Consider the following 23,433-nt stretch of genomic DNA (forward strand, 5'->3'; position numbering starts at 1 on the left):
GAGAAAGCCAAAGAATACCAAAAAGAAGTCAATATGTGCTTCCTTGACTACAAAAAAGCCTTTGATTGTGTTGACCATGTCAAGGTGTGGAATATCCATAGGGAAATGGGCATCCCAGAACACCTCATTGTTCTCATGAGAAACCTATACACAGGACAGGAAGCCATAGTCCAGACGGAATATGGTGAAAAAGACTGTTTCCAGATCGGCAAAGGAGTAAGACAAGGCTTTATACTTTCTCCTTCTTTATTCAGTTTATATGCTGAACATAGTATATGGATTGGAAGAAGATGATCGTGATTTTAAAGTTGGAGGAAGAAACATCAATAACCTGTGCTATGCTAATGAAACCATCAGAATGTGGATGATCTGCAGGCTCTAGTAATGAAAGTCAAGGAGCACAGTGAAAAAATGGGACTACAATTAAATGTAAAAAAGACTAAACTAATGACAACGGGTACAGCAACCAGCCTCAGAATTGACAATGAAGACATTGAAGTGGTGGATAGCTTCTGCCATTTAGGATCGACCATCAACAGTAAAGGATCCAGCAGTCAAGGAATATACCACAGACTAGCACTTGGTAGCATAGCAATGAAGGCCTTGGAAAGGATATTTAGATGCTGTGATGTGTCTACAACTACAATGATTAGAATAGTTCAGACCATGGTTTTTCCCACGACACACTATGGTGGTGAAAGCTGGACTTTGAAGAAGCAAGATAGAAAAAGCATTGACACTTTTGAACTTTGATGCTGGAGAAGACTTTTGAGATACCATTGACAGCCAGGAAAACAAACAAATGGATCATAGAACAAATCAATCCAGAATTTTCATTCGAGGCACAAATGACCAGGCTCAAACTAGCATACTTTGGATACATTATGCAAAGATCTAGCTCCCTTGAGAAGTCCATAATACTGGGGAAAGTTGAAGGAAAGAGAAGAAGAGGATGTCCAGCAGCAAGGTGGATGGACTCTATTATGACAGCAATGAATGCACCACTGAGAGTCTTTAAAGGCCAAGTTGAAGACAGATCATCCTGGAGAGAATCTATCTATGTGGTTGCTAAGAGTTGACACCGACATGACGGCTCTTAATCAATCAATCATCAATAAAGGCTACAACACCTGGGACTATTTAGTTTAGAAAAAAGATGACCGTGGGGAGACATGATAGAGGTCTATAAAATCATGCATAGTGTGGAGAAAGTGGATAGTGAGAAATTCTTCTCCCTCTCACATAATACTAGAACCAGAAGTCATCCCGTGAAATTGATTGCCAGGAAATCTAGGACCAGCAAATGGAAGTACTTTTTCACATAACATATAATCCACTTGTGGAATTCTCTGCCACAAGATGTGGTGACAGCCAACGACCTGGATGGCTTTAAGTGGAGTTTGGATAACTTCATGTAGGAGAGGGCTATCATTGGCTACTAGTTGAAGGGCTATAGGCCAGCTCCAGCCTCAGAGGCAGGATGCCTCTGAATACCAGTTGCAGGGGAGTGACAGCAGGACACCAGCCAAGCTTACCCTGAAGACCCTTCGAGATTCTTGGACCCACTTCACAGACAAATCAGGCTTTGTGATGTGAATTCTATCTTATCTCAACGTATTCCTAGATCTTTAAAATGCTGGTTTTAAGCTACTTTTTCTGAAAACAGCAGAGCAAATAGGGAGAGGCACTGATGTAGAATCATTTGCATGATAAGAGGGATGCTCCCTTTAGTAATGCAGATATTGCTCTTTAGGAAGTGTGCTCGCTCTCTCTTCCCCCGCATTGGCTAGAAGGAAAACACGGAGCATGCTATGTGAACTTGTTTCAAAACAAAATCCGAGAGCAGAAGGGAGGGGCTGCTTCCCTCAATGCCACGAGTGTAGTTCGAAGTGGCTTCTCTCAACATTTATCCTGAAGCATGAATAACTCCTTGACATCTAAAAAAAACATGCTTAAAAGGCTGTAATTCTAGGTGTTGTTTTCAGTCTCATTAAATACTGGCTGCATCTTAAGACAGATAATTTTGCCTCTTTGAAAGAATCTATAAAAGTCCATTTTCTCAGCCATAGAGCTGAAACAGCCCAGCCACAGGGCTGGGTTGACTGCCTGGTCAGCTCATGATGCGTCCGTGTGTGCTCTAGAGCCCTGTGGCTAATTATGGATAAACGTTCACTCCACTGGCCCCTCCTAATTCAAAACATTCCATTCAGTTTATGTTATTTTGTCCTTGAAATGTTGCTGTAAGTGGAGACAGAAATATTGTTTTTGTTAGTTGTGTTCTTCCTCCTCATTAACGTCAGACTGGTCCCTTATCAATGTGAAGCCTTGATATGTGTACAGAGAAACCACTGAAGAGCACAGAGGCGGAGAAGTTAGTTTCCCCCCGCCAGCATCTAAGCAGCTCTGGCACAAAAATGGCTCCTCTCATATCAAGCAGGAAGGCCAGATTGCATTTATCCATGAAAAAAGCAGAAACTGTAAACTTTTATAGAATTTTTTTCCCCCAGATCTCATCCCACCCAAACGTCTTGCTTTCTTGACTCGCTTGTAGCTGATGTGTGTGATATCTACTCAGTTGCTGCTGGGAAGGAAATATTTGCACCTCTGTAGAAAATACAAGCCCTGTGTTTGTGTGCATCACAGACCCCACCGAAGGCTCATACTACCTAAGGGCAACTCTCAGTCTTGTTAAAATATGTTGTTGTCCTAATAGGGCCCATTAGGGCATAGTGTGAAACCTCAAGTAGATGAACCTGTGGTTAATTGTGAAGCTGGGAATCATCCCGCAGAAAATCATTCAACCACAGTTTCCCAACCCCGGATTCTTCCTCTTCCTGGTCCACTGTGGCTGCATTCCAGCAAGCTCCATATAATGGAGCATACCAGGCCGCTGGGAGAAGGCCAGAAACCGGCCAAAGAGTGCCCAAATGGGGCAAGGGGGTGATTTAGAAGGCTGGCAGGGGGAGGGGGAACCTCCATGGACACCCCCCTCCCCCGCCTCCAGGAACTCCCCTGAGGGAAGTAAAAAGTTAAAAAAAATTTTTTTAACAATTTTCGGTCTGTGGACCCTGAACTTCAGTGGAGGGGGGTTGGTCCAGGTCCAGACAAAATCAGGGAGGGAGGGTTCAACCCCCGGACCATCAAACCCCCGAACCAAAACTGCCTGCAAACGGCAAACCCCTGAACCTGTTTGCACATCCCTACCAAGCAATCCAGGAAGTCCCAAAACACTCTCATCCCCATGCTGGATTGCCAGCCAGGGTTGAGCCCTCTCATGAGAGAGCCAATCCACTGGAGAAAAATCATGGCACCATGTGCTTCAGCTCTCTGTTGGACTGCACTGTCATGAGGTAGGCCTCCCCTTCCAACTATAGGGTGTTCTGATGATGTGGGGCTCCTGGTTTATCTGGTTAAGAATATAACTCATGCTCCTTACCCTCCCCTTCCCACTTCCAAGACTTCCAAGGAATCCGGTCAGCTTCATGTGTCCGAGTGGTTTTGGGTCGGCAGAGTTAGGAAAGAGCAGGAATGGATCCTATGACCAGAGCTAAACAGGCCAGCCTGGGACCAGTGTTGTGGCATATGTAAATTGGCCCCAGTGGGGCATCCCGGGACAGGGCATTAGAACAACCCCTGGCTAGCCAGGTTGCAGTGTGGGGCAAAAATTCCCAAGGATATGTGTTGAGGGGAGACCAGACTGTCAGAGGGAGCACTTGGATTCTTGGTTCACAGCAATCACCAGGACAGACACCAGATTTGTGGGGCTACATGTTCTCTCTTCAATTGACTGGATCACAGGAAGGTTGCCATGGCCAGGGTTTCCACAGGTTTACTCCAGATGTAGCATTGATGGAAACCCTGCTGTGCATAGGGTCAGCACATTGGTTTTTATGCTAAGCACTGTGGTATCACTCCCCCAATGGCCTGGCATCAGTGTTCCCTCTAAGGCTTGCACACATGGGCAAGCTCACAAGTTTTTCATGTCTGCTCAGTTAATATTAGATCCTGCTCAGGTTGAATCAGGATGGCCCCACTCTGAATGCATGTGTGCACACACTGCCTTGATACTGCCACCAAGAACAAAACTCATTCTGCACACAGAAAAAATTAGAGAACACTGCCTGGGATGTGTGCCCTTTGTGGGGAAACAACCTAGTTGTTTAATTTCTTGTATTACCCCAGCTTCATGTGTTTGTGGACAAATCTCTGCAGTCCTGAATTGCTGCAGACCTCTCTTGCTGTTCTTGTTTTGTCATCCCATCCTTTTTGTGTGGATGGACAAGGTGGAGCATAAGATGCAGGGGAAAGTGGGCTTTCTCTGTTGTAGTTCTTTCACTTTAGATGAATTAATTCTAGGGACGGGGCATCTCTGTTGCCAGGCACTTGCAGGAGGAATGTAGAGACATCAGAGGGCAGGGCAACAGTAGGGATGTGCACAAATCTGTTCAGAGGCCCTTTTATGGGCCTCAGAACAGGTTCAAACACAGGCTGGATTGAAGGCAGGGGGTGTCTGCCTTTAAGTGCAAGGGAGGGTGCACTTACCCCCCAACACACACCGTGATTCCCCCACTGGCACTCGGTTTCCTCAAAGTCTGTCAGGACAGCAGCAGAGGCGTAACTAAGGAAAACGGTGCCCGGGGCAAGCACTGAAATGGCGCCCCCCGCCGCCCCCCTAACATACTACATTATACTTAGGTTTTTCATCACAAGCGCCCGCCGCCGCCAAGCCAGGCCACTGACTGGCCGCCAGGCGCCAGCAAAGCAATGGGGGGGGGGCGCAGGCAGCACGGAAGGGACCGCTCGTGGGGAAGGGGGCACCGACATGCTCCCTTGACTGCTGCAGCGCTGCTGCACTGAGCAGGAAACATTTGTATTAACAAATTTTTTTAAAAAAAAATTAAAAATTGGTCATGGCGGCGCCCCCCACGTGACCAGAAAAGATGGCGCCCGGGGCACGTGCCCCCCCTGCCCCCCCTATAGTTACGCCTCTGGACAGCAGTGTACCTCCCTGCCACCCTGTTGTCCCCTTTCCCGGAAGTAACCGGAAGTACTCAACGTGCCTGCGCACGTTGGGTGCAGGCACACGATGTGCGCAGTGTGCACACGTGCCCCTGACGTGTACAGGTGCAACGAGTACTTCGAGTAAAGGAGACAATGGGGAGGCAGGGAGGTATGCTAGCCGCCCTGATGGACTTTGAGGAAACCAAGTGCCGGCAGGAGAAACATGGGGGGTTGTAAGTGCACCCTCTGCCGCCCTTAAAGTTATCCCTCCCACTATCAAACCGGCCCCCGCTGGTTCCGTACACATCCCTGGGCAACAGCTCCAAGAGGCAGGCAGTGCAAAATGTGGTTGGCATAGAGCTGACCCATATCTGATACTTATCTGTGCTGTTCTGAGCTACTCTCTCTATGATTTTGGGAGGAGCCACAGCACATAACCCATGTTACAGCAGCAACAGAATTCAGACAAAACAATTAGGCATGTGCAAATTGATTTGGGTACAAATCGATTTGTACCCAAATCTAGCTGATTTGAGTGATTTGGAGACAAAACAAATCACCCCTGTGGTCCATTGGCTAGATTCAGGTACAAATCGAATTGCGCCTGATTAGATTCAAATCAATTTGAGATTCAGATTACTCCTGTTAATTCCCCTAGATTCCCAGCTTTCATTAAAAAAAAAAAAAAAGCTAAGCTCTAGCCCTTGTAGAAGTGGAGTTACGGAGCAAAATGTGTGGTTACCATTTTTCAAGTGTTGGGATTCTTTGGTGTATAATAACTTTCCCTCAATGAATCCCTATGAGGATTCATTACACATCTTCATTTCTTCTATTCATTTTGACTGTCTTTTTGACAATACCAACTGTCAACTGCTTTGTACCTTGCTTTGTGCAAGTCAGTGGCGTACTTCTCAGTTTATGTTCTAGGATTTTTTTCAAGTGTTTAGGCTCTTTGGTGTCTAATAACCTTTCCTCATAATGAATCCCTATGAGGATTCATTACACACTGAAGAGTCTAAACACCTGAAAAATTCCTAAAATACAGTATAAACTGAGTACCCAGTGGCTTGAGGGTTGCAGGCTAGTTGGAACATGGGATGCCACTAATTCCCCACCCCCACCTGCAAGGCAGTGGGGTAAAAATGAACAGAAGGAATGAAGGTGTGTAATGAAGACACCAAAGAATCTAAACACTTCAAAAATACCTTAAAAATAAACTGAGTATCCCAGTGTGTGTGTGGGCGGGTGTATTTGACACATGGCAGTTGACAGTTGGCATTGTCCAATGATAGTCAAAACGAACAGAAGAAATGAAGTTGTGCAATGAATCCTCATAGGGATTCATTATGAGGAAAAGTTATTCACCTTCCTCAGAGCACACAAGCCCCATAACCACACCATGGTAGTGCCTTGCTGGGGGATGATGATGATGATGATGAACAACCATCCAAAATGCTGTTTAGAGATACTAGGAGCACAAGCCAGCTAAAGTTTGTTATGTCTGATAGCACAATCCTATGTATGTCTACTCAGAAGTAAGTCCCACTAAGTGCAGTTAGATTTACCTCCATGTAAGTGTGATTTAGAGTGCAGCCAAAATACCACTAAAATCAGCATCTGACATCCCGACTAACTAAGTGTATATGTAAGGAGGCTCTGTGGGGGTGCACAGGGAGCCCACACACAATTCCCCAAGTCCTCCTGCATGTGTATTGTTGTGACTTCCAAGCAAGCACTGCTTGTGCTCCAGAAGTGCTCGCCAGAATCAGAAGCACATCAAAGAGGGTCAACAGCTTCCAACCCTGCAGAGAGATTCTGGCGTGCTCGCAGTGCTTGGAAGTCTTAGTTCTGTGATGCAACAATGCACATGCAGGAGGACATGGGGAACTGTGCACGGGCTTCCAGCATACCTCCAAAATTCTCCTTAAACACATAGTACATTAGTCAGGAGGTCAGCCACTGAAACGAAAGTATATACACATTTAAGTACACCGCTTATTTCAGTGATACTTAACACTACTATTTTATCCATACTTACTTCAAAGTACTTTCCCTTGTAATTAATTGAACTTACTTTGCCTCCCCTCACTGGCTGGCCAGCCACTCCTGGGGCTGCCTTGCTTCGCTGCCATGCTCCCTCTCCCTGTTCATCCTGCCCTTCCCCAGTGGTGCATTCCTGCACCTCACCGCTGCTTCCTGCCAATCCCCTGCACAGCTTCCTGCCTATATCCAGTGGCATGCCATGTGGCTGGTAGGAGGATGCTGTCTCCGGGAAGGAGGCTACTGCTGCCACTAAGAGAGCGAATGTGCCACCAGCACCAGGGTAGGGAATGTGCCGCGGCACTGTTGCCACACGGGGCGGGGGCAAGCCTCTGCCTGTGATAACATGGGCTGCCGATGCCTTCCCTACACCATGACAAGGGTAAAATCCTGGTGTTTAAATCCTATTCGTTTCATAGGAATTTATCTGGGTAGCCGCAGGATTGTTTCCTTAAACTGTAAATGCTCAAAGTCCCATAAGTTTTGCTGAAAGGAAAATAAGATGATTATGATAATAATAATTAATAATATCTACTACATAGCATCAGCAAATGCTGCAGGGTTAATTGCAATATGTGAATATGCCTCTATTAACTCCAGAGTACATAGGGAAGAAGAGACATTTTCCTTTGGTGCATTTTTCAAGTTTATTATCCTGTCACAACAAAAAAATATTGTGAAGCTTTTCCTAAAATAAATAACTTTTGAGACAGCAAAATAGCCACTGAAGTATTCAGGCAAATTTGGCCATCATTAGTTGCTTTCCACTTTATGAAACAGAAAATCCATACAAATAAAAATGATTACAACAATTTTCAGTTAAATATATTCCCTAGGGGCAAAACTTGATAAACTGAAATATAACAGAAGTGCTTTTATACTGACCAGAATTAAAAAAGCTCTTACACAGTGTGATAAATTATACAACACAGAAGAGAAGGGGGCAGGTGGCAGGTTGAATTGCCCAGGGAAACTGGAGAGCTTCTGTTGTACTGTCAAACAAAAGAATTCTCTACATTTCTTTTCAGCCACTTTTCTGAAGAGCAGCATTAATATACATTAAATTAATATTATTCTGCATATAATAATATACTGCTGCTACTTTGTTAGGAAGAAAAGAGAGATTATTTGCATTCTCAGCAATCAAAACCTGAATCTTTGCAAACCATAATAAAGATGCTCTCCCATCTAATGAGCTATTAATAATCACCATTAGTAAGCACTTGCCTTTATGTCATTAAAACATCTTATTGTGGTTGCAATATTCCATTAACTACTAAATACAATTTGGATTTCCCCCCCCCCCCTTAATTTCCTTTGGTTCTTACTGGGTTGAAATGAAGTCCTGGTGACTTAGAGTAGTGATCTAGCCATAGTGGTCATGAACGATACCACAAAATAAATTGTGGTTGAGACTGCAGTTCTAAGCCAAGTAATGTGAAAGTAAATCCCATCACAATCGATAGGACTTGCTTCTGAGTAAATATGGTTAAGATCAGATTGTAAGTTACATGGGAAGGAGACTTTCATCCATTTCTATGTGAGTTTAATCAAAAAGTAAATCCATGGCATCTGCTGCATTTTATATGTGTTGCAGTAAGAGGGTACAAATAGTACCACATGGTAGCTGCTTTAGATTGATTCAGCTAGAAACTTTCTTCATGTCATTAGGGCATGCCATTGCTATTTCCCAGGCACAGTAGTCTGGATCCGATTATATGAATACAAGAAGGGGAAAGAGGGATCATGTGTGCCCAGCCACCACATAATTCATATATAATGCCTGAACAGAAATTTCTGGAAAGGTATATCTGTGTATGCAGCTCTGTTGTTTTTGACAGGCAGGTAAGCAGTCAAGATTTACTCAGGATACTCAAGGAGTTTTCCATTTTGGCACTCTCTCGTGTTCCTCTCTATCAACAGCTCTCTCCCAATATTCAGAAAAAGGTTAGGTGGAGGTATGCTTTGGACTGTTTTGTTGCCAGCATGGTCTTTTCTGTGGGCTCCCAGAAGCCTCTCTGCTCATGACTGGGACTAAAGGCTTGTAGTTCCCGCTCTTAACATGCTCAGAGCCTCACGGGATCATGGGATCATTATTTGTTGGTATATGGGGACTGGTCACTTAGCAGGTAGTTGGACAATCGCCCCCAGGTTCACCAGCTATCATGTGAATCAAAAGGGGATTAGCTTTATGCCTTTCCCTCTATGTCTAAGCAGACCCAAGTTAGCTTCCGAGTTAACTTCAGGGTCTCTCTGCCCAAAGAGTGACCCTATTATTCTCCCCTCTTTGGTTGCCTCAAACAAGCTAAACTAATAATCTCAGCAGGAAAGCAGATAAGACACTGCCAACACTGCTCTCATCCCCAAGAAAAGAGGATAATTATTTATTATTATTTATTCGATTTCTATACCGCCCTTCCAAAAATGGCTCAGGGCGGTTTACACAGAGAAATAATAAATAAATAAGATGGCTCCCTGTCCCCAAAGGGCTCACAATCTAAAAAGAAACACAAGATAGACACCAGCAACAGTCACTGGAAGTACTGTGCTGGGGGTGGACAGGACCAGTTACCTTCCCCCTGCTAAATAAAGAGAATCACCATGTTAAAAAGTTAACATCTTTAACAAGTTAGCAGGTAGACTCAGAAGATGTGCTCATTAAGAAAAACCTGACTAGTTTACTGGGTCTTTTTGACCTGACAGCTAAACCTTTGCACATTCATTTACATACAGGTTGCTTTTGACCTTTTCAAGCCATGGTGCTTACTCTAGCACAACCAACAAAGACAATTGATTCTTTGGAGATCCACAGGAATTCCTCTCCTCAGGCAAGAGAAGAGGTCAGCATTTTGCCCCAGGGCATGTTTGGGGTATAACCAGCCCTAGTTTCATGATCCAGTGTGCTTCCTTTGCTCTCTACACCTTGGAGCCACCCACTGTTTGGGTGATTGATAGGGTTGTGCATCTTGTATTTTTTTCTGTTTTGTTTTTGGCCTGAATCCGAAACACCCCCATTTTGTTCTTTGTTCGAAATCAGCCAATTCGAAACACCCCAATTTTGTACTTTGTTCGAAATTGCAAAATCCAAATCTGAAATGTTTTGGATTTTAAAAAATGGCCTGGGGGGGAACTATTGGGTGGGGGTGGTAGTGCCCGATGGGTGGAAACTACCACCCAAGTTTCAGAGGAATTGGGCAAAGGGCTGATTTTTGGTGAATTTTTGAAATATAGGATTTTTCCCATAGGGAAGAATGGAGGTTTCAGCAAAAGTATAGCTTCATGCTGGGGGGAAAGGGGTGGCCCAGAGCAGAGTAGGGTGGGTGGTAGTGTCCAGTGGGGGCAAGGAAGCTGCCAGAAGTATTTCAAAGAAATTGGGCAGAGGGCTGATTTTTAAAGATGTAACGGAATTTGTGCATCTGTAAAGGTCTTCCTCATAGGGAATGATGGATCTCCATAATTCCTGCCCCATAACTGCACTTGGGGGGCACCAGGGTGGCCCAGAGCGAGTGGTGGTGTAGAGCACATTGGGTGCCAACCACCCACATGGGTACTGGGTTCTGTTGTTTCTGAGATGTTTTGAGTGTAGATTCAGATTCTCTGGTAGCATATGAGAGTGGATTCATGGTTTGTCGTTGAAAATCTCATATGCTACCAGAGAATCTACACTCAGAACACCTCAGAAACAACAGAACCCAGTACCCCATGGGTTAGCAACCAGCACCTATGTGTTGGTTGGCACCCTATGTGCACTATACCACCACTCGCTCCCAGCCACCCCAGTGCCCCCCAGGTGGAGTTATGGGTCTGCTCCATTACTCCGGGGGGGGACCTTAAAGAAGCGTAAACTTCCTAAGAAATTCCTAAGAAATCAGCCCTTTGCCCTATTCCTTTGGAATCTGGGTTGTGGCTGGCACCCCTTGGGGAACTGCCACCCAACCCACTGTTTTGCCCCTCAGGCCCCATTTCTGCCCCGAATCTGCCCCAAAGACATGTCAACTTCAAAAATTCTTTAAAAATAAGCCCTTTCCCCAATTCCTTTGGAATCTGGGTGGCAGCAGGCACCCACTGGGGCACTACCACCTGAACCACTCTTCTGCCCCCAAAGCCTCCTTTCTGCCCCGAATCCACCCCAAATAACATCAACATCACACATCAACTACAGCAGAGCTTTGGAAGAAAATCAGGCAGATTTCCAAAGGTCATGCACATCCACATCCCCCCTGCCCGAAATGCAATTGATCTACACACAACAGTGTGAACCAACAACAATGAAATGCACACTGCCCCACTGGCCAATGAGGGTAAATGCACACTGCCCCACTAGCCAATGAGTAAAATTTACCCTTAAATTTGCTTAAAAGGAATAAGGAGGCAATTGCCAGCAGATCAGCTAATGCTTTCGCTGGCCAATCTGCAGGCTGAAAGGGCTGGAAATTCAAACAGATGTCAAAACTCAAAATGGAGACTGAAAGAGAAAGACTTTTTGCGATTGCAAAATGGAGTTAAAACAGCCGGAACAAAACTTTTTGTATCCGAAACAGGGACGTTTTGTTTTGGCTACAAAATTTTCTGTTTTGAGCATTGGGTGTTTTGTTTTGGCTACAAAACAGCTGAAATGGCCTGTTTTGTGCACAAAATGTTTTGTAATGTTTTGGATGACCAGTGTCTTGACCCTCTAGCCCTCTGACTCACTAGTCTGTCCTCCACTGTCATTGAGACAAGAGACAGCGCAAAGTCCTTCACTTCCAACACCCCCTCTTGATGTCTTGTGACTCAGTTCACAAGATTCATTTTCTCTCTCAGCTTTTCAAAGCAGGGGCTTGGTAGTGGCTTAGTGAGTAGATCTGCAAGCATTTCATTTGTTGGGCAGTAGATCAGCTTGATTAGTCCACCCTTTTGCAGATTTCTCATTACATGGTACTTCACATCAATATGCTTGGTACACCTTTTTACATCTTCTTGTTTGGAGAGTTGAATGCAGCTTTGGTTGTCTTCATACACTGGTATGGGCTGTGGTACATCTATGCCTAGGTCTTTCAGAGGTTTACACAGTTATTGTATCTCGTGACAGCCCTGTGCAGCTGATACATATTCTGCTTCAGTGGTTGATGATGCTGTTATGTCTTGCTTGGTGCTTGACCAGCTTATGGCTCCATAGAAAATTATGTGACCGCTGGTGGATTTCCTTTCTGTTAGGTCTCCACCCCAGTCTGCATCTATGTATGCTTCTAGTTTTGGTTGAAAGGCTCTTAGCATAGAAGCAAGGAGAGGAAATGGGGTTGATAGACAAAATGAAGATAGAGACAGGGGCCTCATGCGCATGTAACACGGAACCAAGGGCCCAATGGACATGCAGGAGGACATGGGGGGTTGTGCATAGGCTCCCAGCTTGCCTCAAAAAGTCTCCCTAAAGACACACTACATAGGAACATAGGAAACTGCCATATACTGAGTCAGACCATTGGTCTATCTAGCTCAGTATTGTCTTCATAGACTGGCAGTGGCTTCTCCAAGGTTGTAGGCAGGAATCTTTCTCAGCCTTATCTTGGAGAAGCCAGGGAGGGAACTTGAAACCTTCTGCTCTTCCCAGAGCACCTTCATCCCCTGAGGAGAATATCTTGCAGTGATAACACATCACACATCAAGTCTCCCATTCAGATGCAACCAGGGCAGACCCTGCTTAGCTATGGGGACAAGTCATGCTTGCTACCACAAGACCAGCTCTCCATTAATCCAGCTTGGGTGAAAGGTTAAATATTTCTTTAAAATTGCCTACTTGCCTATTTCTTTTGTGGCTTGGCTGGTAAGTAGCACCCATCATGCCCTACCACCCACATCACATTGGTATGCCTAGGAGCTACTCACGAGGAATAATGGGGTGTTTTGAATTTACCCATTGTTCCCTATGGCCAAAACACTTGAAACATTTCAAGGTTTGTTTAATTGAAACAACTGCTTCAAATGCTATTTTGATGAAATATTTTGGCCATCAGTATTTTGTTTCAAGTTTAAAACAAAATGCAAAATCCTTTTTGTGCACATTCCTACCATGAAGCCTTGGAGAAGCCAAATGTGGGGGACTATGGGGCTTGTGTGATTTGAAGCAGGTGGATTTGAAGCAGATCTGCTGCTTTTTAATGAATTTTTCCATTTTAAAAAAATTCAAAAAAGTTCTATAAGTGGCTTGTTGAATGGAACAAAAACATATGGAACTGAAGCCCTTCTCCTGGACCTTCCTTCCACCCCCAACAAGTGGAATCTGCCCTTTGCCTTCATTAAAAAAAGGGTAAAGAACCATACTTTTATGCCTAACCCCTTAAATCTCATGGAATGGCTTGGCATAGAATTTTGAAATTGTACACAGATGTCAGACAAAATGGCAGGACTCTGTGCACTTATTTTAAAGCAGATTGGTGAATCCATTTATTTTAATGATTTTTTGAATTAAAAAAAAACTTTTTAAAAAAATTCTACAAGTGGCTTGTTTCATAGCAGAAAAGTACAAAAATCTCTGGAACTAAAGTCCTCCCCCTGGACCATCCTTCCACCCACATGTGGAGAAATATGCCCTTTGCCTTCATATAAGAGGGTAAAGGACTCAATTTTCTGCTCCCATCTTTAGATCTCCTGGCATGATTAGGCATAGGGTTTTGAAACTGAGCACAGATGTCAGACCAAATGGCATGACTCTTTTTTATTATTATTTCAAAGAAATCAGTCAATCCTGTAGTTTTTATTGAATTGTTATTTTTATTGAATTTCTCCCCTGCTGCAATAAAGCTGCCAGAAAGCGTTCTCTCTGTTTATACAGTTCTTCACACCTAGTGAAAGTGGAACTAACATCCAAATAAACAGGGTTTTTTTCACAAATTCACTATGTTCAAGTTGTTTTGTTATCCAGAAGGTCTGTGTGAGTTTAGGAAGCCATCAGCAAGTGAACATAGTGTGTGTGTGTGTGTGTGTGTGTGTGTGTGTGTGTGTGTGTACACAAAAGGAGCAGACTTGTTTTCTGTTGCTCCTGAGAGTAGGACTAGAACCAATGAGTTGAAATTACCAGGAAATGAGGGGGGCTCATAAGGTCATTAGGTTCAGCTTCTAAAATTACCTAGCTGCACCTCTGTTCTTGTCCACATGGTTTTCCACTAGAAGTATAATCTGGGCAACTATAGAGGCAGAATATCCATGTTGTCTTCACTGTATATGTGTTGAACCATGTTAGGGTGTTTCCAAATAAGGCTGGCATACATGTTGATACTTCCAGTGAATGGCTTCAGGGGACCTTGTGAGTCTTCTATTCCAATTGTCTGCTCAGTGCAGAATTGCCTACAGTAACCTCCAGTGAAGGAGAGCCCACTGTGGCACTGTTAAACAGCTCTTTAAGTGAGGAAATACCTCTTAATGTCTAGTCCAAATGTGTTTTTTGTAATTTCAACCATAGTATTTCCAGAGTAGTAGGTCACAATGTTAGCAGAAATGATTGAATAACTCCTGCTTCAACTGATTCCCAGAAATGTCATCAGATTAATTCCTGTAGCATTGTTCCTAAACTTTCCCCTAACTTTTCTTTTTCATTGCCAGCTGAGAGGAGACCGATCTTTGGAAGCAGATGAAATGGGAATGAATGTCCAAAGACCCTCCAGGAAGTCAGTCACTAAGATGCTATGTAAGTAACAGAGTCATGTTTTGTAATGATTATGCAGTGATCAAAACCCAGACTTACAAAGTGATGTTGCAGGCACAATCTAGAGAAGGGATGATTTCCGTCAATCTCCTCCTCCACCTGCCAACTGTGACAAAAAATATGTCCCTGAAGCTCATGCAGCTCCTACAAATCTGCTCTCCTGCCCAGTGCATGCTGAAGAAGAAGAAGAAGAAGAGGAGGAGGAGGAGGAGGAGGAGGAGGAGGAGGAGGAGCCTTGTGCAGTGACTGAACCCTTGCAGGAGGTGGAAGGAGAACTTGGGACTGCGTTTCTAACTAGAGTCCCTAACTTGAAGTTACAAACAAAAAAAGGGAAGCATGTTTATAGCAGATTCTGCACTATTGTCAATGTCAATAACTCTAACAAATTTGAATCATCACGCTGTGTCTAGGTAGGCTATTAGGCAGCGTTGGGGAGGAGTCAGCTGTCGTGATGCACATTGGCACCAATGATGTTGGGAAATGCAGTCAGGAGGTCCTGGAAACCAAATTTAGGCTGCTAGGTAGCATGCTGAAGTCCAGGACCCACAGGGTAGCATTCTCTGAAATTCTACCTGTTCCACATAGGGACAGTGAGAAAGGCATTGCTGAAGGTTCTCAATGCATAGATGAGGCGGTGGTGCCAGGAGGAGGGGTTTAGATTTTTTAGGCACTGGGATACATTTTGGGGGAAGCAAAGCCTGTACAGATGGGAGGGGCTCCACTTGAACCAAGATGGAACCAGACTGCTGGCACTTAAAATCAAGGAGGTTGCAGAGCAGTTTTTAAAATGATGCCTGTAGGGTTGCTGACAGGAACTGGGTGGTATCTGCTTCAGCCAGCAAAATCCCCTAAGATGTGAGGGTGAACATGTTTTGGATATACCACAAGGGGACGGAGTAGAGCCAGGAGTTGAGCAGAAGGAAACATGTGACAGCTTGCCAAATAGATCAAATGATGGTAAGGGGGATAGCACATGCCAACATCAGGTGAGGGACCCGGCATATAGGTGTCTATATACCAATGCCATAAGCCTCCGAGCCAAGATGAGTGAGCTGGAATACTTGGTTACTAATGAAAACAGATATAGTGAGTGTAACACAAATCTGGTGGAATGGGGAGAACCAGCGGAACATGATTAATCCTGGATATAAACTCTACAGAAGGGACAGGGAGGGGAGGATTGGGAGAGGGGTGGCACTGTATATCAAAGAAGGGATAGATTCCAATAAGCTAGAAAACCTAGGTGGACTGGAGTCTTCCACAGAAGCAATATGGGTAAAATTACGAGGACTGAAAGGAAGTGCGTTACTAGGGATGTGCTATCGCCCTCCGGATCAAAGTGCTGAGAGTGACCTGGAGTTGGAGAAACAAATAAGATAGGCGTCAAAGAGAGAGGGCAGTAATAATGGATGACTTCAACTCCACACACATAGACTGGGTAAATTCACATTCAAGGTAATGAAAGAGAAACAAAATTTCTAGACATGCTAAATGACTGTGCCTTAAAACAGTTAGTCGTGCAACCAACCAGGGAGATGGTGACCTTGGACTTAATCCTGAGTGGGGACCAGGACCTGGTGAGAGATGTCAGAATTGCAAAACCATTGGGTAGCAGTGACCATAGTGTGATCCAATTCAGCATATATCCAAGCAGAGAACTGTCAAGGAAGTCCAGCACAGATGCACTGGACTTCAGAAAATAATACTTCTCAAAAATGAGGGGACTGGTAAGAAGGAAGTTGAAAGGGAAAGTCAGGAGTGTCAAATCACCCCAGAAAGCATGGGACATATTTAAAACCACAATACTAGAAGCTCAGTTGGAATGTATATCAAGAAGGAGGAAAGGTACCACCAAGTTCAGGAGGATGCCAGCGCGGCTAACAAGTAGCGTCAGGGAAGCTATAAAAAGGAAGAACCTGCCCAAATGAAGAGAACAGGAAGGAACATAAACTCTGGCAAAAGAAATGCAAGGAGACAATAAGGGAAGCAAAAAGAGAGTTTGAGGAGCATATAGCTAGAAGTTCTTGCTTTGTACAAGTCTGAATTGGATGGTATATTAAAGCTTTTTATAACAATGATGATGATGATGATGATGATGATGATGATGATGATGATGAAACATCCCATAAGTAGCATCCACTCAATAACCCCATCCAAATCTGCACTAATACAATTGGTTTAGCCAGAGTTTACTTGTTCGGGGTGAAATGCTCAAGAAGACATTTAGAAACTGATGCATTTTATCTCCACTTGAAAAACAACACCCTATTTTTTTTTAAAAAAACAACAACACCCCAATGTTATTATACTGAGTAATAGTAGACTAATGCTGTTGTGGAATTTAACACCTTATTGTCAATTAATTTTATCATGTGTAGGCCAAGCAGAAAAAAGAAAAACAAATGTTATGAAATACGATGATATTTCTTTTTGATGAGGTGAGAAGCCATCTGGAGTGTTCATTTACTTTATTGAATCACCTGGTTCAATACAGCAGAATTGCAGTTTATATAGTTTGTTCTCCATTCTCTCTCTTCTCTGTGACAGTTGTCCTAGTGATAATTTTCGCTATATGCTGGGCTCCTTTCCATACAGACCGACTCTTCTACAGCTTTGTCGTAAATTGGACAGAACCACTTGCCAACACATTCAACTTAATCCACGTAGTGTCAGGTAACTCTTTCTTATTAGAATGTCATCCTTAATCACCAAATCACAAGCAAAGCTAACAGGAAGAAAACTGATCCCCCCCCCGCCCCACCCCTTCAGAGAATGATCAAATAAATCTTTGATGACTGAACCTGAAAAATGTTCCATATTTAACAACATCAATTGCTGGATAAAAAATGTGTAAGATCATGATTCTCGCTTTTCCAATATCCTATTCATAATTTGTTTCTTGAAACCATCAAGTTGTATTGTCTTTCCCTCCCACCTCTCAAATGTCATGGTGGCATTCATTAACATGAACTCATGAAAGTTCATTACACTCAAAATAATTAGAAGATTATCAATAAAGTATTAGCTTCTACAAAGACATGATTTACCAGTATTGTACAGATACCAGTGAGCATGAAAACGAAAGCATGCACTATGTACATTTACAGAAAACGTTACACTAGTTTTGTTGATTGTTTTGATAACTTTAAAAAAAAAAAAAAAACTACCCACAGCACTGTGGCCACACAGCCTGTAGCAATGCTGGAGTTAAAGGGAACCCAGCTAGCCTTATGCTGTCTTGCTTAGAGAGTAGGAGGATAAAATGCTGCCTTGTGTTCATAAGGTGGTGGAGATTCAGCCAACTAGGCTGTAAATAGCTGTCTTTTCATTGGTTTGGTCTGGGCATGTGACATGAGTGAAGCAGTGCACAAGCACAGAGGCCAGGGAACAAGCCATTGAACATGCTGTTCCACTCATGCACAGGGCTCGTTAATGCCCCTTTTCTAGTAGCCACTCTCTGCACCTCTGAAGCCCACTTCCTGTGGCTGGGAGGTCCTCTGGAGTAGTACCAGTAGTAACCTCCATAAAAGGCTTTTGCCTAAAGGAGCCCCTGGTGGCGCAGTGGTAAAACTGCCGCCCTGTAACCAGAAGGTTACAAGTTCGATCCTGACCGGGGGCTCAAGGTTGACTCAGCCTTCCATCCTTCCGAGGTCGGTAAAATGAGTACCCAGAATGTTGGGGGCAATATGCTAAAATCATTGTAAACCGCTTAGAGAGCTCTGGCTATAAAGCGGTATATAAATGTAAGTGCTATTGCTATTGCTAAAGGAAATACCAACCCTCTCCCCAGTACACATATGGAGACACTCACATGCTGTGTTGTTTGGATTCCAGCCAGAATCTCTGGTTGTCAACTTCCTCTCCTCCAGTTTGACGTTTTTAAGGCAGCCTCCCCTGTATTACAGCTGGTGGGAGAAACATTTCTTGGGTAAATGATGCAATGATGTCCTCTCTCTCCCAGATACCCTTGGTGAGAATTAATCACAGGTAAACTAAATTTGTGCTAAGTTCAGGAAACTTTGAGAATTTTCAAAGGTGCCTGAATGCTAGTTGCTTGAATCCTGCTAATTAAGAAAAATACATGACCTCTAAAAGTTATTGTGAACCAAAGTCAGCATTTTTACTCATAAAAATATGCAAAAACCATTATTGGTGCTACTAGACCATTTCTAATATATACAGGGTAGTAAACAAAATGTTCTCCTTAAGGATTTCTCATCGAAGCAGAGAATCTCATTAGAAAGTACAAGAAAGAAAAGAACATATTTAAATTCCTGTCCCATGCCCAGGTGTCTAGCTACATAATTATATTATTACCAGATGTAAAATTCAAAATGCTCTGTCAGTGCAAAAAGGTAAAATGGTTCCAGAAAGCAGGTCTTTAGAGATTCCATATTTGGGAGGTTCCTGTAATTTAATTAATTCATCTATTGGATTTATATGAATATGTAGGGCAGCCTTTCCACTTGGACCTCCAGCCAGAAGTCTGGTCTCCCTCAGGCCTTGGATCCCCTAAATTCCCTCCAGGGTGGGTGTGGAAGAGTGGTGGGCTGCTGCTAGCCCATGCAGAGCTGCAACACTGCTGGCCCTCCCGCACTTCCTGTGCCATGCCGGAGGCACCAGACCTTCTCTGCTGAATGACACAAGCTGCCTCCCTCCAGCTTCCCCCTCTGGTGGGGCTCGGCCAACCAACAGGCTGCAAAGCAACTCACCTCCTTCAGCGCCCCAATGCCTGCTTCTTCTTTTGCTGCTGCCACTTTTTTCTGATGCCTGCTGCTGCTGAAGCCCTCCCATCTTCCCCTCCACGTTGGCCCTCTGCTGCCACTGCCTGGCTCTGGCATTCTCCCTCAGCAGCTGCCTGCTCTCTTTTGTCTCTTTGCGACAGAGGTTGAGCATAGGTCGCGCCGTGCGGCCATGTCTGCATGTGCCTCTGTGGCCGCCACTTTAGCTTTTGTGCAGCAGTCGTGCGGGTGGCCACCGAGTCGGGGGAACGTACATGGTGGTGGTGGGAACAGCTCCAGGGGGACAGAGCTGTCCTGGGGTGCCTACACACCAAGGTATCCAAATTCAATCTCCTGTCCCACCATCACCCGGGCGCCTCTTCTTGTGCTTTTAACGTCATTCCTTCCCACCTGTCCAGACTCAGTCGCCCATACTCAGTCTTCTTTCCTTTCCTTTTTTCTGTCTTTCCTTGGTTTCCTCACTTCCTTCCCTTCCCTTCCCTTTCCTTTGGTCCAGCACTCCCTCGAACCTCGCCCCCCCCCCGGGTTCAGTTCGGTCCGGGCGGGGGGGTTGTGAGCTTCATTTTGGTAAAGAAAACACCTTTTACTCCCCTTGGGGCAGTTCCTGGAGGTGGCAGAGGGGTCCACTGTGGTTCCCCCTCCCCCCACCGACCTTCCTCATACCCCCCCTCAGCTGGTTCAGCTGCTCTTTGGCCGGTTTTTGGTCTTCAATCAGCAGCCCAGCAGCCATTATGGAGGCCGTGCGCCTGCGCACATGGCCTCTACGAGGTAAATTTTTAAAAACAAAATGAAGCTCGCGAACCCCCCGAACATTGGGGGTGTTTGATCCGGGGTGTAAAATGTTCTGGTGGTTTGGAGGGTGGTTTGAACCAAACCGAACCACAGAGGATGGTTTGGTTTGACCCTAAACAGTCAAACTGAACCGGTTGGACGTCGAACACATTTGACGTCAAACCTGCTTACACACCCCTAGTCGTACTGGCTCGCCTGCTGTTCACTGTAGCAGGAAGCTGCGTCATCAAGCTCCCCAGCCCCCTTCATGTGGTGGTGTTGTGGCAGCACACACATGGCCTCCATGCATGTGTGGTGGCTATTTGCATGGGCAGCATGGTTGCTGAAAATGCAAATGGCCTATGTGCATGCCGCCACTGCATGAGGGCTGCTGGGGAGCATGATGCCGCAGATTCCTGCTGTGGTGAGTGGCAGAGAAGCAGATACAAACTTGCTCGCCTCTGATAGGCACCCCAACTCCACTTTGAGTTGAATCATGAATCATGAATCAAGATTCAGGTCCATCCCTAATATTAGACCTTTGCAAAGTTGACGGTAAAAGCAGACATGGTCCTATTTTACCCAAATCGGAGGGGTTGCGAGATAGTTGCCCCAGTTCACATTCCACTTCTCTGACCACCACCCCCCTTGGAAAAATTTGGAGCTTTCTGAAACTCCAAATGGGGGTGAGGGTCTGCTCTTAATAAAAAAAAAAGCAATCACAGATGGAGGAAAATCTCATCTTCTACCCTCTATCTGCCCACCTGATTCCCTACCCATGCATATCACATTTTAAAATATATATATAAAAAGAAAAGAAAAGCCCGTTTTCTGCTCAAAAGCAGCCGTTGATTTCTGGGTTTTGCCTGTGATTATCTGGTGTGAGGTAACTTCCCCTTAGATTCTTTGATGTTACATCACTTCCTCTGCACTATCTTCCAGGTTCGAGGAGTATTCTTGGTTACTTTTTAAACTTTTCTAAAGGTTCGTCTGACTTCACCCTGGTCCCAACTCCAATCCTGACCCCAAAATTCAGAAGTATCCAAAGGACCCTGAACTGACATTCATGGGGTTGGATTGGATTAGGTCAGACCCAGCCCGGACTTTCATATTAGTGTGCAGTCCTATTAGATATAGATTATCTGTATAATGATGGTGGAAATTTTCAAATGCTTAGGCAGGAAATGCATCCCTGTCTGCTACTGCTTTTACCCATTTTCTCCTTCTCTCTTCATCTATTCTTTCCCTCCTCTTCCTTTCCTCTCCATTTCTATATCTCGGGCATCTAGGGACAAATTTCTGAGAAATGAACTAGAAAAGAGATTGTAGTTACAAGGATGCAATACTTAAGACTCTATAGAGTCTTTACATGACTTTTAAAGACTCGGGTTCACCACCAACCGTTATGTGGAGTTTGGCCCTGAGTGTTATAAGAGCATTTTCCTGCAGTTTTCGTTCATAACAACATTTCTTTTAATTAGTTTTGCATCCATGTCCAAACATCTTAATCTTGCCAATAGTGCTGCTGTAATTTTTGTTACAGTTACAGTGATGTTACAGTAATTTTTGTAATTTGTGTTGCTAATATATCTGAGGTACTACTTTCAATTGGGGAGAAACTGGACAAGTAAAAGGTATAACCTTTTGTACTTTGTTTCTTTTGGCTAGTTAAGCAGAGATGGGATTAACAAAGCATTTATAGCTCAATAATTGGTCTTGTTTCTCTGTTCCTCCCTCCCTCTTGGTTTTTGCTCTCTCCTAGGTGTTTTCTTCTACTTGAGCTCTGCTGTAAATCCCATAATCTACAACTTGCTGTCTAGGCGGTTCAGGATAGCATTTCTGAGTATCATCTTCCCTCGGTGCAAACACTGTCACCCCAGACACACTGTCAGTCACTTCCCAGCCCAGAGGAACATCTTCATGCTGGGGGAGCGCAACACAGTGGGGTCTGCAGAAGACAAAGGCTCCCCATGTATTCATAGGTCATCTGTCTGCAGTTCTCACCTGTCTAGTGGCCTGTGAGGATGATGCCATCTTTCAAACAGCATGGAAACTACTTGTCCATGAGCAAATCTTCCAAAGCTGGAAAACTTTTACATGACCCAACCAAATGCATGGGTCTTCATCACCACTCCAGGAAGGGCAATACTTATTTCCTTAAAAAGACTCATATCATCAGATTCTATCCACATGGTTGGGTAATTAAAATGATTTCCAGCTATGTGGGAGTTGCTCATGGATAAGTAGCTTCCTTCCACACAGCTGGGAGAAAATCTAAAGGGCATCTATTATGAATAGCAAAAGATGAGAAATATCAGAGATGTTAAGAGAAAGAATACCCAGGATCTGGACACATAAGCAAGTGTGGTGTCTATGAAAGGTGTGGTTAAAAATTCTGCAACTGAAGAATGACTAGCAATCACTGTTTCTGTTGACATGAAGAGTGGATATACTCAAATACCTCTTGTTCCCGAAATGTATTTATGGATGAGCACAGTGAGAAATAAGGATCGAATAAAAGTTAAAACTAATTTTTAGATAAATCTTTCTCCCAGCAATGGTTTGGAGTTGCTGCATCAATATCAATGAGAAAGGCTCTTAAGACACAGGGAGACATTCTTCTTTTCAAATGAAAAACCAACATATACTTGACATTCTTGGGAACATATTGTTTGGTAATGGTCATTCCCTGGGAACTAGATATTCCCACATCATCTGTCCTCTCAACAGATATGTAAGAACCTCTCAATAGCCAAGAGGTAATATATGGTGATGTAAAGCCATATTTTGTATTTTCAGCATTTTTCTGAGTCTGAAGAATGGAATCAAGACAGAAAGAAATCAAGACAGAATCAAAGAACTGAAATGCATATATTATGGGTTCTAATATACATGTAAGTGTACCCTAAGTACAGGACTGTCTTTTATGATTCCATCTAATATTGGCTGAAAGATGGAAGTAACTGCAGTGCAAGGATAATTATAAGCCTTACAATGTATAAGTATGAGACTTCATCTGAATTATATTGCAATGACTTCCTAGCTCCTCTGTGAATGTTTGCAGTAACTCAGCTCTATCCCTTATTTGAATGCTCTGATTTCTTAGCTGAACTCAGGTTTACTTTCTCTCCTCTGGTCAGGAGACGATAGTGGACTGGTCTAGTCCCAGCTTCTCCTGGTGGAATACTATGTGGTGGA

The 23,433-nt window shown here is 44.1% G+C and overlaps 1 protein-coding gene across 1 annotated transcript in view; it reads left to right on the forward strand.

The window, feature by feature from the left end:
- NMUR2 (neuromedin U receptor 2) overlaps positions 1-22,257 on the forward strand; it is a 31,991-nt gene extending 9,734 nt beyond the window's left edge. Inside the window, exons 2-4 of the mRNA XM_053299015.1 lie at positions 14,620-14,704; positions 17,270-17,395; positions 21,998-22,257. Coding sequence (XP_053154990.1) covers positions 14,620-14,704; positions 17,270-17,395; positions 21,998-22,257 — 471 coding nt within the window. The remainder of the gene's footprint in view (positions 1-14,619; positions 14,705-17,269; positions 17,396-21,997) is intronic.
- The last annotated feature ends 1,176 nt before the right edge of the window (positions 22,258-23,433 follow it).

Source organism: Hemicordylus capensis, chromosome 2 (genome assembly GCF_027244095.1).
Source record: "Hemicordylus capensis ecotype Gifberg chromosome 2, rHemCap1.1.pri, whole genome shotgun sequence".
NCBI lineage: Eukaryota > Metazoa > Chordata > Lepidosauria > Squamata > Cordylidae > Hemicordylus > Hemicordylus capensis.